At 42.7% G+C, this 17,479-nt stretch overlaps 1 protein-coding gene across 2 annotated transcripts in view; it reads right to left on the bottom strand.

Annotated features, from left to right (window-relative positions):
- Positions 1–3,487, bottom strand: part of LOC122882401 (leucine-rich repeat-containing G-protein coupled receptor 6) — a 37,846-nt gene extending 34,359 nt beyond the window's left edge. Inside the window, exon 1 of one of the 2 annotated variants that reach the window (XM_044209731.1) lies at positions 2,393–3,487. In XM_044209731.1, the coding sequence (XP_044065666.1) occupies positions 2,393–2,637 (245 nt within the window). In that variant the 5' untranslated portion in view covers positions 2,638–3,487. The remainder of the gene's footprint in view (positions 1–2,392) is intronic. The other variant, XM_044209730.1, reaches the window with a different exon arrangement.
- Positions 3,488–17,479: the final 13,992 nt, after the last annotated feature.

Genomic DNA, 17,479 nt, shown 5'->3' with positions numbered 1-17,479 from the left:
TGGTGTGGTTTGTAATGTGGACTGTTCCCAAGCAAATCCCTGTGACCTCGGCAGCCTACAGTATGGGCTGTGGAGGCTAATCCAGCCTCCACAGCACAGCGGGGCGTGCTGGACAGTTCGACAGATCCTTGTGAGGATTGGAACGGCTCTCTGCTGTTGTAACCTTTTATGCTCCAGGACGAAATGAGAAACTCTAGCCTGCTGTCCTGGACTCTGGGTTATGTGTGTGTGTGTGTGTGTGTGTGTGTGTGTGTGTGTGTGTGTGTGTGTGTGTGTGTGTGTGTGTGTGTGTGTGTGTGTGTGTGCATGTGGGCAGGGTTAGGAAGGGGAGGCTGTTTTGTTTGTGTTTGATGATTTTTATCAGCCAGGCAAAAAAGAAATCTGTGATTCTCTATTTTAATTTGTTGCGGCATCTCCCCTGCTGTCCCACATTCCCTTCTTCTCCACACTGCGGTAATGTGTGTTTCACTGTGTGTGTGGGCGTGTGAGGTTGGTCGCAGAGTTTATTTATCTTATTCTAAATCAGCCCTCAAACTCACTAATTGGTCCAGTTCCACTGTTAGGTAACGAGGGGAAATGAACAATTACTCTTGTGTTTGCATTGAATGATGTGTGTGTGTGTGTGTGTGTGTGTGTGTGTGTGTGTGTGTGTGTGTGTGTGTGTGTGTGTGTGTGTGTGTGTGTGTGTGTGTGTGTGTGTGTGTCTGTGTGTCTGTGTGTGTGTGTGTGTGTGTGTGTGTGTGTGTGTGGCTGTAGTGGAGCAGTTAAGAGCACTGTAGACTTTTACAGAGGGAGTCTCAGGTCATCACTGTTTTTATTTTAGAGGAGGACAGAGAGGCTCAACACTCTCCCTCTCCAATTCATCCTTAAGCATATGTGTGCTGGCTTTAGTTGTGTGACGTGCCCTATTGTTGGGCCAACCGCATGATGTTCTCATAGGTAGAGTGCTTCGTGGATGGAGTTAGTGACCCTATTTCAACTCCATAAACTCTACATGTGTTTAAACTTTCAAATAAACACAGTGAAATCTGGCCGTCACAGGCTCCCATGACAGCCGAAAAGTCGGGCATCATTCAAGTACAGTTGTCTTTATGTGACTCTTTTAGAGTCACTTGCTACACAAACTGTTGGTTTTTCCTCACTCCCTCCGAGTTATGTCCCTCCACTCTTGTAATACTTGTAGAGCCCCTAGTGAGCAACTGCTCTATCACACCCTGTTTCCTGGATTTGACTTCTATCACTTCAATATCAGTTATCACAAAGTGTCTCTAATCTGTCCTCAGAGGTTTACGCAGTGAGGTAATTTGTAAGATCTGGCGGTAAGCCACAGCAGGGTGGTGTAAACTCAGATCTCCTTTCTTTTACATAAGTCCAAAGCTTCTCCTATTGCCCTTAAAAATCCCTGTGGGCTTAAATCCTGCAACTTGTTATGGTAAAAACTGTTGGTGAGTAATGTTAATGATCATGTTTTTGATTGTATTTACAGTATGTGCCACTTCTTTAGCCAGCCTTTCAAATACATTCTCACAAATCATATTTAAAAACGATGTTAACTTTTCTTTAGTCTTCAAATTAAGTCTTTCAAAAGGGCAAATTTGTCAGGTTATCAAGCAAAAGAAAACAGAGAATTAAATTAGTTTTTTCTAGGTCACATGCCAACAATTTCTATTTGTGAACAGTGAGATACAGATTAGTGGCATAAAACTGGTCATTAAACCTCACACACATTTAGACATATGTGTTCAAGCACTTCCTCATTCACACACACAAACACATGCTTGTGTCATGTGTTTGCAGCTTGCACACACACACACACACACACACACAAAGGCATATACATGTACGCACACACACACTCTCACGCTGGGACTCCAGTTGGTGCTCGGAAACATGATACTGAAAGAAGTGGTCCAGTAATTTGCCATAGTGGTCAACACACACACTCTCTCTCACACACATGTTCCCACTCTGCCCTGTCCGTTTTTATCTACATGCAGGTTCTGCTGCTGTTTCCTGGTCACAAATCCAACCGACTGTTGCCTTCTGCTCTATTTTTAAAAGAGTAATCCCAGCTGTAATTTAGCAGCATGAATTAAGGGTTTTGTCTAGCTTTTTTCAATTACAAATTAACAATCAAGACTCACGATTGGCAGGCACGTTTTTATTTTTCACATGAAACAAATTGTCTCTAAACCATGATGAATGAGAAGGGGAGTGAAGAAGTTTGGGGATCAAGGCGAATGACTTAGGGATGAGATACAAAGTGGAAACACAAGAAAAGGATGATTGTGGTCAAGGAAACAGTCAGGACACAGTGAGAGGCCTGGAGGTGGAAAGGCTAAAGTGAAATGGGACAAGATAATACACCCAGGAAGTCCACAACTGTACTCACAGGTAAGTGGTTAGAGGGCTGAGGTTGGGTGGCACAGATGATAGTCCCAACTCCGAGCAGTCCACCATGATGAAGATTCCATCTTCTTCACACTGGCACAGAGACGGGCACAGTGGTGCCGCCTGCCCCTGCCTGTCCTGGATCCGTCCGTACCCCCACACTCCGGGGGCGGACCCCCAAACTCCTCCAGCCACGCAGAGAAGCAGAAGCACAGGCAACATGTCTGACTGTCCACCTGTCTGCATCTACACCTGTAGGGATTTCTGTCTTGTCACACTCTCTTTTGTTCTTCTGATGTTTTAAGAGGCAGCTTTGATCAAGTGAGGAGGTTCCAATGATTCTTTGCTTTTCAAAATACTCCTCTCCCAGCTCCAGTCTCTGTTCAAAAGCCACTTACTGCCTTTTTCTCCTGTGCAGGTTGTCCACACTGTAAATCTGTCCCTGTGATGAGTTCTATCTCTTCATCTGTCCTCTCTGCCTGTCTCTCAGTCACTTCTTAATCCCCAGGGGTTAACTTTGTTGTAACTTCTTTCCCCTCTTCCTTGTCTTCCCTCTCACTTCCTCACCGTCTTTCTCCCCCAAACACAGTCACTCTTTTTCCCTCTCTCTCTCTCTCTCTCCTTGTATATATCTCTTGCTCTCTCTGTCTCTCTCTCCTTACCTATTGTAGAAGGAGCGCATGAGTTGTGAATGAGCCACCCTCATTGGCCCACCATTTAGGGATGGGCTGGAGCATCTCCGGAAAGTAGGAGGGGCCCGCGATTCTCAAACTCTTCCCTCTCTTTCTCTTTCTCCCTCTTCCTTTCCCCCTGTTTTACTTTGCCTAGAAGCTCAATGTGAAGAGAAAGAGTGAGTGTTTAGTTTGAGGAAGGGAAACAACGAGGAGGGGGTGGCAATACAGTACAGTGGTGTGAGACAAAATGTCTTCTTGTGGGACCTTATGAATGGAACTGAGAGAAAATGAGAGACAGTGTTTATAGCTGAAAGAGAAAGGAGGAAAACGCAAGCTCTGGAGGTTAAGAATGAAGGCAACAGAGTGTGTTTGGCTGTGTGAGAGAGATGCAGAGGGTCAGAGTGTGTGACTGGGAGTGACTGTTTGGAGGAAATTGGAATTCTGACACTTCAGCACCCCTCAGTCCCCAGAAACAGCAGAATCCAATGTCTTGTAAGTCACACCTTCTCAGGTTTCTGCTGCTGGAATGTCGCGATCGCACACACATGCAGAAACATACATGCTTGTATGCACACGCACATTGACACCCATAGAAAATAACAGATTATGAGCGACCGGCACAGAGGAGCTCACATATCCATTTCACATACACACACTCCGGTCTATTGAGAGAAGAGTGTGGATTTGTGAAGAAGTGTCAGCTGCCTCGGGCTAAAGGCTATCTGTATCTCACAGTCTATCTGTGCTCACTTGCAGCTTTTCCACAGAATCTTGAAAATAATCTCATCCGATCTCCCTGTCTTTTATTAATACACATCATTCTTGCTTTTGTAGACTTAATATTGAAATTAAAACTATGCTTTTCTGGATACACTAAGGAGCTATAAATTAGACTCTCTGCTTCATATGTTACGCAAATAAGCTTTACATGCTGTGCACCTGTAAGTACAGGATGTTGCATAGCCACCTAATGATGCATTCTATAATTACTGTATATTAAATCAAAGAAAGAAAAACTGGCTTGCCATTCAAAGCAGCGCCGACCTTATTCTGTCATTTTGTTAAATTTCAGGTGTATCTCCCAGCGGCAAAGTGCTAAGCAGTAAAAAGCTGCAGTAGGGAGGGGAGATGAGATAATTTTTCCAATAGAAAATGTTGCACCAATTGATGATTGCAATACTTTTGAGACATTTTGGCGGAAATGCTTAATGGGGTTAGCATTAAATCACACCTCATAACTCCAGTTTTGGTGATTTTCATGTTTTAGTGGAGGGATTACATGGTCTTCCGTGAGTTGATAAAATCTGACCACCACTTTGGCTCTTTTCAAACCCCACTGGATTATCTTAAAAGGGCATGATAGTCAATGTGGAAAACAAGGCTGTTTTCTTAGTTCCTGGAAAGCTGAGACTGAGGAACTGAGGCTTTCAATCGACAGCGGCAATATGTTACATGCAAAGCCAAGAACAAATAGCAACATGTAAATTTATGACACGCAAATTGCCTAAACAGGCCTTGAAAAATGCATAGTTGCACAGAAACTGGAGCTAGAATAAGTGCACACCATGCTATTTGATATATAAAAACTTTACAGTTATGTCTTTGCAACCACGTTGAGGTTGTCTATCCCTCCGGCCAGTCTGTCTGTTTCTGTGTCTCTCTCCTTCTCTGTCTTTCTTTCTCCACCATTCTCTGTAGGCTGAATAGTTTCTCATTAATTAATTAACATTCCTATGCCACTGTGTTTTCTGAGGGGCCTTTGTTATGGCCCCACAAAAACTCTTTCAGAACTGTTCTTCACATAGTCTCTCTCTCATGTTCTCTCTCTTTCTCTCTCTCTGTTCTCTCTTTTCTTCCTCTTTGTAGTGGAATGTCCGTTGTTGCTCTCTCTATCTATTTTCAGTTTTAAAATGTTGTGTGAAATGTTTTCAGGTGATGTTTTGTGGTATTTTTTTTTCTTTGCACAAGCATTCATTACCTCAGATGCAAATAGGCAGATATACAGACGCATCAGAAGAACACCTTTCGTGATCTTACAGTACACCAACATACGGCACACATACACATTCCTATGGGCACGCATGCAAACGTGCACATGCTCTTCATACACCTGCAAACTCCACCTCTCCCCTTCTTGCGCGCAGAGCTCTGTCATCTTTTTAAATGCTCTTTAATTGTCTGGCCTCGGGGGAGCCCTAAAACACACATACTGTAAAAACCTGCATGTCTGGTCTACTGCCTGTCTCTTTGTCTTTCTCTCTTATTGGTGCTCCTTTCTGTTAAAAAAGTAAGCTACGCATTTGTTCAAATTGCACCTGTTCTGACAGTTCTGATGGATGTGTGCAAGGTTAAATGTGAGTCAGTGTAATCCAGTTATCTCTTGTGGGGGAGAATGCAAATTTGCATATCTATCTAACACTGCAGCAGCTGATTTCACTCCAAAGAAAGGATAAATGTGTCTTTAAAATGAGTTTATAAAGTAGTTCGTTGGAATAAAGACATGCATATTCTAAGGCACAGGGCTAATAAATAGCCTACATTTGTATGTACTAAACCTTTGTCAAAATGTGTTAAAGCTAGGCGATTTAATACAACACATTAAACCCACAGCAGTGGAGGTGTATTTTTGAGCAGAGCTACCATTGATCCCTTAGCATCAGTAATTACTAAACTATGCTAATCTCACATTCAGCATGCCTTCTTGCTTCACATAGAAATAAAGATGGCCTCTACAAGTTTGCCTGATGTGTAAGGTGGAAAAAGTTTGACTCCCAATAAACGGGAGGGGTGTGGACTGCCCATGTAGTCCATACACCGTCAGGGTCTTATTTTCTGAGGTCGATACTTTTTGGTGACACAATATCATATCTACTATTTAACACTGTAGCATGCTATGTGGGAATTAATACTAGTTTGACCTGTCAGCTGCAATGATATGATGCCTGTTGTATAATACTTGTGATGTTATGCTGTGTTGGTGTTGCACTTTTGTCTGGTGATGCTCAGTTGTATAGTGTGTTTTAGGGATCTGTAGCTCTATATATGACTAGACAGATGTGGGAATGTGTGATAATTTAGTTAGTTGTCAACACAGATTGGTAGCTTAGAATCACTTGCTTTTCAATATGCTACATTGCTTATGCCAGTAGTGCTAAGGGCAACACACACTGGCAGCATCTGACAACTCGTTTTATCATGTTCACTCCCGGATTGGCACGTCGGCTACTTGACTACTCCTTCTGTCTGTATAAAACATTCTGTGTGTTATATTTCGTTATCACTTAGATTAATGAGCTCTGTGTGTCAGTAATGTTCAAATCACACTCTTTATAGATAGGTTGAATCAAATTCTTCTCAGGCCCCTGGAAAGTCTTGTTCTGGCCCTTGGTTGAATGGATGGCTCAAAACACACACACACACACACACACACACACACACACACACACACACACACACACACACACACAGTTGTTAGCATGTGTGCAGACATTTGTACATGCCACTAAAAAAGTAAGCATGCACTCGTACTCTCCTTGCCTGGGTCTAGACCTTCAAATTCGCCGACTCCACTAAGTTGACTGGAAATGGAGTGTAATGAGTTGACAATTCTGTCTGATATCAGGCAAGTATTCTGCCTCTCTCTCCTTCTTTCTCACACTCACTCTCTCACTCGCACACACGCTATCAAACAGTCTGCATCAGATCAAAGCTAGTGCTCCCTCCCTTCTCCTCCCCCATCCTCCCTCTCTCCGCTGTGCTCTCTGGGCTGTAAACACTATCCAAGCAACGGCAGCCTTGAAGACACAAAGACAAGTAGCTACCTGACACCTGACACTAACTTGAGAGCACTCACCGTGGTCTACCTGGGAATAAAACACACACACACACAAGGCTACCTGAGCTCCTTGCAGCAAGAAGAGTCCATTCAGGGAGAGAACAGACAAAGTAGCCGCGCAATCAACCCTCCCAACACACACACTCCATCCCACCTCACCTCCTCACCCACATCCCCTGCCCCACCCACACTCTCCCCAGTCACAAAACCTCTTCCCCACCCTACCCCTGCACATCCAACACCTACCATTACCCCTCCAATTTAAGCCATAGACCAAACGTTGACAAAAATGTCTATTTGTGCACACTATGCCTATAGATGCAAGCGCTCTCAAATGTGCTTGTGTCTGTATTTGTGCATGCCTGGGTTGTACAGAGGCAATTGAAGGCTAACTCAGGTATACCCAGCGGAAGCAAGTGAGACGGCGTGGGTCGCCAGTGGCGGCAACCTAGGTGTGTACTCTGGCTTTTCATGTGAAACCACCTGAAAGCCAACAAAGGTCCCCCCTCCATCCCTCTCTTCCTCTCTGCATCTCACAGTACAAAGGAAAGAAATGAATGAAAGAAAGAGCAGCAGAGGAAGGGGGATGAGGTAAGGGAATGAGTATGCAAGGGTGGGGCAGGGTAAGTGGAGAGGAGGGGGTACTGGCGAGTGGGCAAAACAGGGGTGGAGGTATTTGCCCCTGTGTTGTGGGACAATAGAAGGCCCGGGGACATGGTTAGTCATGGAGTTCAGCAAAGCACTCCATCACAGGCTGGTAGGAGCTCTTCACCTCAACTGGAGGGTCGCAAGTTTGCGTCATTTCTGTAACACACCTCCAGAATTGTTATTGCTACATCATTTGTGTTTTGATGCTCTATGTCAAATTAAAAAGTTAGCAGTAAAAACTATTACTGGGCTTTGTTACATTTTATAGTTTACATATGCATGTCAGCAGCATTATGTGTGATGTATTACAGTACATCACACAGACCATGTCAGCAAATGTATGTTAGACATTTTAAAAGGAAGGACATTTGTACACAAAGCAACAAGATTAAGAGCTAGCGGCTCTATGAGGCTGTAGCTTACTTAGGGACAATGGTGCTTTGAGCTAAATGCTAACATCAGCATGCTAACATGCTCACAATGAAAATGCTAACACACTGATGTTTAGCAGGGATGTTTACCATGTTTACCATCTTAGTGTAGAGTGTTAGCATGCTAACATTTACTAATAAGCATTAAACTCAATGTGCAGCAGGGGCTGATGGGAATGTCATTAGTTTTAAACTGAAACCTAAGTGTTGGACAAGTTAAAATTTTGACCAGGTGATGGTGCTAGAGAACATAAATGCATGTACCAAATTGTCGAGACATTTCACTCACAACCACAAATTTGAACCTTAGGATTTTACAGTGCTCTTCGAACAAAAGTAAACAAAGTTTGCACACAATTTAATGCACAAGACACAACTTTGAATTTAATATAAATTCTCAAAGCTTAGAAGATTGTGTTTATTCAGACATAGCTTTATATTTTTATTAGTATATGAAAATATAATATCGGCATAACACATGATATCAATATTATAAGGGTGTAAAATAGTAGCAGTACTGGTAGCATCACCTATTGACACACAAAGAAAAATACTGAAAAAAGTTGACAAAAAAAAGTAAAAAATATGCTAACTTAAAAACTTAAGAATTGGGACAATAACCAATGTAACTAACATCTAACTAACAAGCGAAACATCTCAATGGAAAATATAAAATGTTACAGTGTTGCTTTAATGTTGTTTTACTCTCACTGGTGCAATAACTAACAATAAATATAAGAGGGAGCCCCTCCTACACTGCACTCTGTGGACTGTACACAGGAGCAGATACATGCAGGTGGAGAAAGTAAAGTCTTATCAGTAGTGACAGAAAAAAAGACAACATAACTTATTTCTCCCATCAATGAGGATTTAATCAGTATGAAGTGTGGAGAAGCTGCTGCTGAAAAACTATTGTTAAAAATGTTTTAAAAGTGGCAGCCAAAAGCAACAAAGGACAACACATCTCTGTAACCACAAACTGCATGGTGAGGTTTCCTTCAGTATGCTTTAATATTGTTGAAGGAGTTTCATCTTATTTCATTAATTGTTAAGATAATACAATATTATGCACCGGGATAGTATCAGTCAAGATTATTATACTATGGCACACGTCAAACAATATATGTGTGTGTCAAGCTAAATAATAGATTCCATCCAGAGTGTACTATGTATGTAAACATGCCCTTGTTGGCTGAGTAAAATATTTTAAAAAAATTTAAAAAAGGTCTTAAGAGGACAGGCAACTTTAAATCCACTACACCTAAACACTTTCCCTTAAATTAAGATGTCACTGTCATACCAAGACAAAGCTTTCTTGTGTTTTGATCTCCTCTCTGCTTGTTTTCTCTGCAGTGACAGTGTGATATACGAGGGTTAATATGGTGAAATAGGCTGACTAAAGCAGACAGGTCTGCACCTGCACGCTGCCAAAGAGAGAGACGCTTCACTCTGTTTGATGCTATTCTGAGTGACGCCAGTGGTGCTGCAATCAGAGGGTATGTGTTTGTGAGTGAGTTTGTAGGTGCATGTGTTTGTCTGTGTGACTGTTGCACCTGCAAATACTATCTAAAGCAGTGATCACTGTGGCAAAGATTGCCGAATCATGCCTCTGTATGTGTGTGCAATTTCATGTCTGCAGCAGTGTGTGTGTTCATGTGCACTTTAGCATGCATGTGTGTGAGTGATGACTGTTTGTGCCGTCGTACCCAGTTCTGCATGATAGTATCAGCTGTGTCAGTGTGGAGGGAGACTGATGTGGAATGTTAACAGTGACTGAAAGAACTGGACTGTCTCCACAGAGTCCCATCCATGCAGAACCTAGATAGGACTAGCAGGAGACTCAACACAATATAGTGAGAGATGAAGAGAGAAACCTTATTATTGTAGGTTGCACACTAAGCCTCAGAGAATTCCAGTCATCTGAAAAATACATAGCAGCAGTTGAAAGATTACAGCTATAAAAACAAAAATTAGGCACCTTAACCTTATCATCACTGAAAGCATGATTGCAATAATCTTATTAGATCATACCATGATATTGTGGGCTCCAGAGTTCACTTGTGAATTAGCTGATGAAATGGTGCCATCTTCAGCCAAAAGACAGAACCGCATCACTGCAGCAGGTCAGGAACTGAAAAACCAGCTGATGACAACGACCCTCTAGTCTCACAGTCTGCAAAATCCTTAATAAACTAAAGCTCCCATAGTATTCAGTCTTTACGAATTTGTGTTTTATTTGTACGATGGCACAAACTGAGATTAGTGTTCTTTATGAATGTTTGCAAGTAAACATACTGTTGTATTCACAGGCAACACAGTCTAATTGGACACTGATAACCTCCATGAGATAAGCCTAAATTTTCAAATGTTTCATACGTACCTAGTTGGTGGGATTTTAGCAGTATTTTTATAGAAAACATATATATTCAATAATGTATAAAGTACAAAAACATGTTTTCCATCATGTTTTCGAGCATTTGTAACTGCAATGTGTTAACTGAAAATAATCCAAAATAAAGTGTAGGAGATTTTTAATTCTAGTGACCAAGTCCCTGATTTGGTTATATTATTTTGTTAAACAACAAATACTGTTATTAAGTATAAATACATTTCCATAATTAACATTTATGATAGACAGTCTTATCCAGGACGACTTAAAATGCTGGTCAGTGTTGATTATTGAAGGCTCTGCACAGCCACACAGGTGCTTTCAATTTTCAGGTTGAAGGTGTGTCGAGCTATGCTGGGAAATACATGAGGTCACTAAACTCTATGTACATTTAATAAGAATGATAAAAGTGTAATTTGTCCCACTCCAACAAAAAAGATTTGAATCAAGCACAGTCTGTACATGCCCACACAGTCCTGAGAAGAGGTCTAATCAAAATCACCTGTGTGGGCTTACTGAAACATCACCATCAAATCTGGACATTTTGACATGTCACAGTAGGAAAATTGCAGGTATGAAAAATACCTGTCGTTTTCTTACTATGACAAGTCAAAATGTCTGCTGTAAAGGCCTATCATCATCTGTAGTGATTAGTTGACTGTCAGTGTAATAGTGTAAAAGACAGTCATCAGTTTCTGTGTTGAAGAAATAAGCTTCACTAATTCCAGTAATTCCCGTTCACTATTAACAGTGAGCTCTAATCAATTACCTGGAAACTGGAAACTGTTTTCCTTCCTCTAAAATATAGTGATCCAGAGATCTAGTGTTAAGTACATGTTACTGTTAGATTATCAGCCTAATTTACAAATCAGTACTATTTATTACCCACTCAGTACTTATTTTGGTCACAATTCTTTAAAAAAACAAATTTGAGGTATCCTCATCAAAAATGTGTGTTTATGTCATGTATTTGTGGGGCGGGGATTTATATATATATATATATATATATATATATATATATATATATATAGACATATATATAAAACTTCGTCCTTCACCCTCGACGGGTGGTCTCATCCTTCAAGCTCGGGTCCGCTACCAGAGGCCTGGGAGCTTGAGGGTTCTGCGCAGTATCTTTGCTGTTCCTAGTACTGCACTTTTCTGGACTGGGATGTCTGGTGTTCTTCCAGGGATCTGCTGTAGCCACTCCTCCAGTTTGGGGGTCACTGCCCCGAGTGCTCCGATGACCACGGGCACCACTGTTGCCTTCAACTTCCAGGCCTTCTCCAGCTCTTCTCTGAACCCTTGGTACTTCTCTAATTTCTCATGTTCCTTTTTCCTGATGTTGCCATCACTTGGTATCGCCACGTCAATCACAACGGCTTTCCTCTGCTGTTTGTCAACCACCACGATGTCAGGCTGGTTCGCCATTACCATTCTGTCAGTCTGGATCTGGAAGTTGTACTCCGGCATGTATTGTATATATATATATATATATATATATACTCCGGCATGTATTGTATATATATATATATATATATATATATATATATATACAATACATGCCGGAGTACAACCAGATGCCCATACCTGAAGCACTCGAAACTGCCAAACATGCCAGAGTACAACCAGATGCCCATACCTGAAGCACTCGAAACTGCCAAACAAACTAAAGAGATACACGAGAGATAATGAAGCCAGAAGAATAAACCGGCTGTTCGCAACTCAACCTGCGAAAGTGTACGCTCAATGGCAGGGTAATAACAGTAGAGCAGACCCACCAAGGCTGGAAACGGAACAGTACTGGAAAAGTATATGGGAAAGGGAGGCATCACACAACAGCAATGCACAGTGGCTGGCCGCCCTGAGAAAGGACCACAGCAACCTCCCTGAACAGAATCCAGTCACCATCACAGCGGCAGACATCCAAAAAAGAGTCTCAGGTATGAAGAACTGGACAGCACCGGGCCCTGAAAGGATCCACACCTACTGGCTAAAGAAGCTCACTGCACTCCATGAGCGCCTAGCAGCACAAATGAACCAGCTGCTAAGAGATGGGACGCACCCTGAATGGCTTACCGAAGGGCGCACAATCCTGATCCTGAAGGATCCCGCAAAGGGTACAGTCCCATCCAACTATCGGCCAATAACCTGCCTCTCCACAACATGGAAGCTCATGTCAGGCATCATCGCGGCTAAGATAAGTGGACACATGGATCAATACATGAGCAAAGCGCAGAAGGGCATTGGCAGAGGAACCAGAGGAGCCAAACACCAACTCCTGGTTGACAGAACAGTCACCCAAGACTACAGAGCCCGACACACCAACCTGTGCACTGCCTGGATTGATTACAAGAAAGCATATGACTCAATGTCGCACACATGGATCACTGAATGCTTAGAGATGTACAACATCAACAGGACTCTAAGAGACTTCATTGCGAACTCGATGAGGCTGTGGAAAACCACCCTTGAGGCCAATGGCAAGCCACTTGCACAAGTATCCATCAAATGTGGCATATACCAAGGAGATGCTCTGTCCCCACTGCTGTTCTGCATAGGACTGAACCCCTCAGCCAAATAATCAACAAGACTGGCCATGGATACCGACTCAGGAGCAGGGCCACCATCAGTCACCTCCTCTACATGGATGACATCAAGCTATACGCTAAGAGCGGCGGGACATCGACTCACTGATCCACACCACCAGGATCTACAGCTCTGACATTGGGATGTCATTCGGGCTTGAGAAGTGCAGTCGAATGGTGACAAAGAGAGGGAAGGTAGTCCACACAGAAGGGGTCTCACTCCCAGAAGGAACAATAGCAGACATTGAGGACGGTTACAAGTACCTTGGAATACCACAGGCAAATGGCAACCTCAACCTCAACAAGGAAGGCGGCAGCGGCCAAATACCTCCAACGAGTAAGGCAAGTCCTAAGAAGTCAGCTCAATGGCTAGAACAAGGCCCAGGCAATAAACAGCTACGCCCTGCCAGTGATCAGATACCCTGCGGGAATAATAAGGTGGCCAAAGGAAGAGATACAGACCATGTATGGAGGGTTCCATCCCAAATCCTGCACCCTGAGACTGTACGCTAGCCGTAAGGAAGGCGGCCGTGGACTAGTGAGTGTGAGAGCCACTATCCAGGATGAAACATCCAAGATCCACAAGTACATCCAAGATAAGGCCCCAACAGATGACGTGCTCAGGGAATGTCTCAGGCAATGGGGAACAGAGGAAGACGTGCTGGAGGAAGGACCATCATGGGAGGACAAACCCCTACACGGGATGTACCACCGGAACATAACTGAAGTGGCTGATATCAAGAAGTCCTACCAATGACTAGAGCGGGCTGGATTGAAGGACAGCACAGAGGCACTCATCATGGCTGCACAGGAGCAGGCCCTGAGCACCAGAGCAATAGAGGCCCAGATCTACCACACCAGACAAGACCCAAGGTGTAGGCTGTGCAAAGAGGCCCCTGAGACAATCCAGCACATAACTGCAGGGTGTAAGATGCTGGCAGGAAAAGCATACATGGAGCGCCATAACCAAGTAGCTGGCATAGTGTACAGGAACATCTGCACTGAGTATGGACTGGAAACCCCGAGGTCAAAGTGGGGAACACCTCCAAAGGTGGTAGAGAATGACCGAGCCAAGATCCTGTGGGACTTCCAGATCCAGACTGACAGAATGGTAATGGCGAACCAGCCTGACATCGTGGTGGTTGACAAACAGCAGAAGAAAGCCGTTGTGGTTGACGTGGCGATACCAAGTGATGGCAACATCAGGAAAAAGGAACATGAGAAATTAGAGAAGTACCAAGGGCTCAGAGAAGAGCTGGAGAAGGCCTGGAAGGTGAAGGCAACAGTGGTGGCCGTGGTCATCGGAGCACTCGGGGCAGTGACCCCCAAACTGGAGGAGTGGCTACAGCAGATCCCTGGAAGAACACCAGACATCTCGGTCCAGAAGAGTGCAGTACTGGGAACAGCAAAGATACTGTGCAGAACCCTCAAGCTCCCAGGCCTCTGGTAGAGGACCCGAGCTCGAAGGATGAGACCACTCGTTGAGGGTGAAGGACAAAGTTATATATATATACATATTATTTATTTTATTTTATTTTATAGCAGAACCTGCCTCAAAAATTCAGATTCAGTCAGGTTATACTATTTATTACTGTAGCCAAAACAAAACTTGCTGATGTTTATCACAATAACAGGTTAGACAATAGAGGAGTAGAAATGCTTTTTATAGAGGTGGTCTCTCTCTCGTTGCCTATTGCAACACATCCGAGTCCACACTTTCTTCACAAAGAATGTCCTTTCTCTCTCTTTTTCCTTTAGTCAGTGTTCTTCGCATCTGTGATTTTCCTCTGGTCAGAATCCTCCTCACCTTAACCCTGAATCTCTTTCTGCTGAAGAGGCATTTTAAAATGCAGTGTGATCAGGGTCTTTCCTTCGGAAGCATCTTAGACAGAAGTTGATTGAAGTCTATTGTGCAGTCGGAGAGCCCCTTCCAAGTTCCAGTCTATCAGATTGCAGCAGGTGTTGTGAAATTGTGACAGTCAAACTTCAAGCATACTTTGCAATAAATACATGTGCTTTTAAAAAAGTATTCTTTACGTAATAAAAGTATTCTCTTCAACATTAGGGAGTTTTTCATCCTAATTAATAGTCAATAATTCTAAATAACAATTACATCCACTGTGATTCAGTGTTGTAAACAAATAAAACATGATAAAGTTCAAGGGGGGTCAATACTTTTTTACAAGCACTGTAGTTACTCTTCTAGCTTTGACACTATGATTCTGTTACTGCCCTTTCAGCACAAATACTCAAACCACTGACCACCACAAACTCACAGTCCCATGAGCCTCAATTCACAAACTGCCCTTGTCATTCATTCTGCTGACCGCACTCTGGCTTTTGAAGATTTCGACAAAGCAGAAGTGACAGTCGCTCAGACAATGACGTGGTCTGTGGAAAGAGGAAGTCTTTCCCCTGCCACGATATTGCAAACTCTTTCTGAAGCAGTCAGGCTAACCATAAAGTGCAGCACACAAATGCTGACAGTTATCCTGACTCCACAGGACACTCCTAAAGGTGCAGAAATCACAGCAGAAACCCCACCAACTGGATGTAGTTTCCATTGATTCAATGTTAATCAAATAAAACTATGAAGAGCATTGTTGTGATATGTCCCTTTTGGAATTTCTCCTTTCCTTTTTGATGACTATTTCTCAAGATTGAATTTGTGTTTGTTTTTTTCTCTTGAGACCATCATAGATCACATGTGGAGTTATGTCAGACTTAAGATGTAAATTTGAGGGCTTAAGACACAGTTTGGCAAAAGCATAAACTAATTGCAACTCAACTTGACTTTAATTGCGAACACTTGACTTGAGAGACTTGATATCCTCACTAAGCCCAAAGTGGAAGAATCTCGTAGTATATTTCAAGACAAAGCAGACATTCACAGGTCAGTATAGCACCTGCTTTAATGTTCTTTTAAAGGAATGATTGTAACTTTATGGTAGGAGTTCTTTTAGGTGTCACTGGCAAAAGAGTTATTGATTGTGGAATGATAGCTTGGTTTGATGCCCTTTGTATAGACAATGTTTTTTTTCCCAGGAATCAGGCAAATCCCTCCATATGTTTGTACTACTTGATTTTTAGCCACATTAGCGGTGTGGCTCTCAGGATGGCAATGTCGGTCCATTGGTCCACTACTATGGTTCAGACTGCAATAACTCAACACCTATTGCATGGATTGCCATAAAAGGTTGTATATACATTCATGGTGCCCAGAAGATGAATCCTACTGACTTTGGTGATCCCCTGGACTTTTCTCTAGCACCACCATGATGGTTAAATTTGTGGTTTTAAGAGAATTGTCTCAACAATTATTGGATGGATTGTCATGAAATTTGGTACACACCTTTCTGTCCTCCTCAGGATGAATTGTAACCACTTGTAACATTGTAAACATTATACCTGCTAAACATCAGTATGTCAGCATTGTCACTGTGAGCATGTTAGCATTAGAATTTAGCTGCTGTACCTATGTAAGCCTCACAGAGGCGCTAGCATGGCTGTAGACTCTTAGTCTTGTTTATTGTTAAATTCAAAATCAATCAAACAATCAAACTGTACTAACTACAGTATTTCTCTGTTGGGAATTGACTTTGGACTTGAGTGGATCAAGATGTACTTGTGACTTAAACAATGACTTGGTCCCACCTCACACAGTTGCAAACCATGGTATTATAGTTTTCATGTTTCAGTAGTATCATTTACTACAGCAAAGGGCAGAGGACAGCAAAACATTTTGTTCTGTAATATTAACATCGTAAGAAGATCAAGCACCATCCACTTCTAAAAGATTCATATACCATGTAAAGACAACAGACAGATGTTACATGTGAGTTTTTTGCCAATGAGGCAACAAGTTCAGATGTGGGAGGTTGGTAGAAAAGACAGCTATTGTTTTCATGTAGCCTCCCTTCATGACAACAGCTGTGGAGTGGAGGTGTGGGCCTCCAGCAGGAGAATACACTATGATCTGGTCAAGCTGTGCTTACAGACAAATATGCATGGCTTTGCTGAGTGTGGCGTGTGTGGGCTTTCCTCTGTGCAACAGGGACTGGTTTCAAAATAGCTCATCAAAGACCCTCAGGCCCTTTATTGTATTCTTTGGAAGCGAGATGGAAAATCTCATGGAGATGTTTTATTTTATCCTCTGAGCTCAGATACAATTTCACTCTCTCACTCTGGCTCTCTTTTTCTGTGCTTATCTCGCTGTGAAAACAGATGATTTATGTACAGTCTTCGCACTCCAGTTTATGTGTTATTCCGATAAGGCTGGTTGGTTTGTGTGCATGTCTGTGTCTGTGTGGTTTATGAGTGTTTATTGAGACCACAGATTGTAGGACTGCCTACTGAAGGACACAAACAATCTTCCGTGGGAATGCAAAGTCCCACCAGTTCCCAATCCCATTCCTTATCTCCAGCATTCCCATATGAGTGATGTATATTATTCTCCTGAAAAGGGACCAATTGCCTGCTGCACTGCTAGTTACCATATGCAAATGACATGTATTTATGTGTAC

Source organism: Siniperca chuatsi, linkage group LG10 (genome assembly GCF_020085105.1).
Source record: "Siniperca chuatsi isolate FFG_IHB_CAS linkage group LG10, ASM2008510v1, whole genome shotgun sequence".
NCBI classification, from domain to species: Eukaryota; Metazoa; Chordata; class Actinopteri; order Centrarchiformes; family Sinipercidae; genus Siniperca; species Siniperca chuatsi.
The sequence above is the reverse complement of the archived record's forward strand: the minus strand, read 5'-3'. Positions and strand labels throughout refer to the sequence as shown.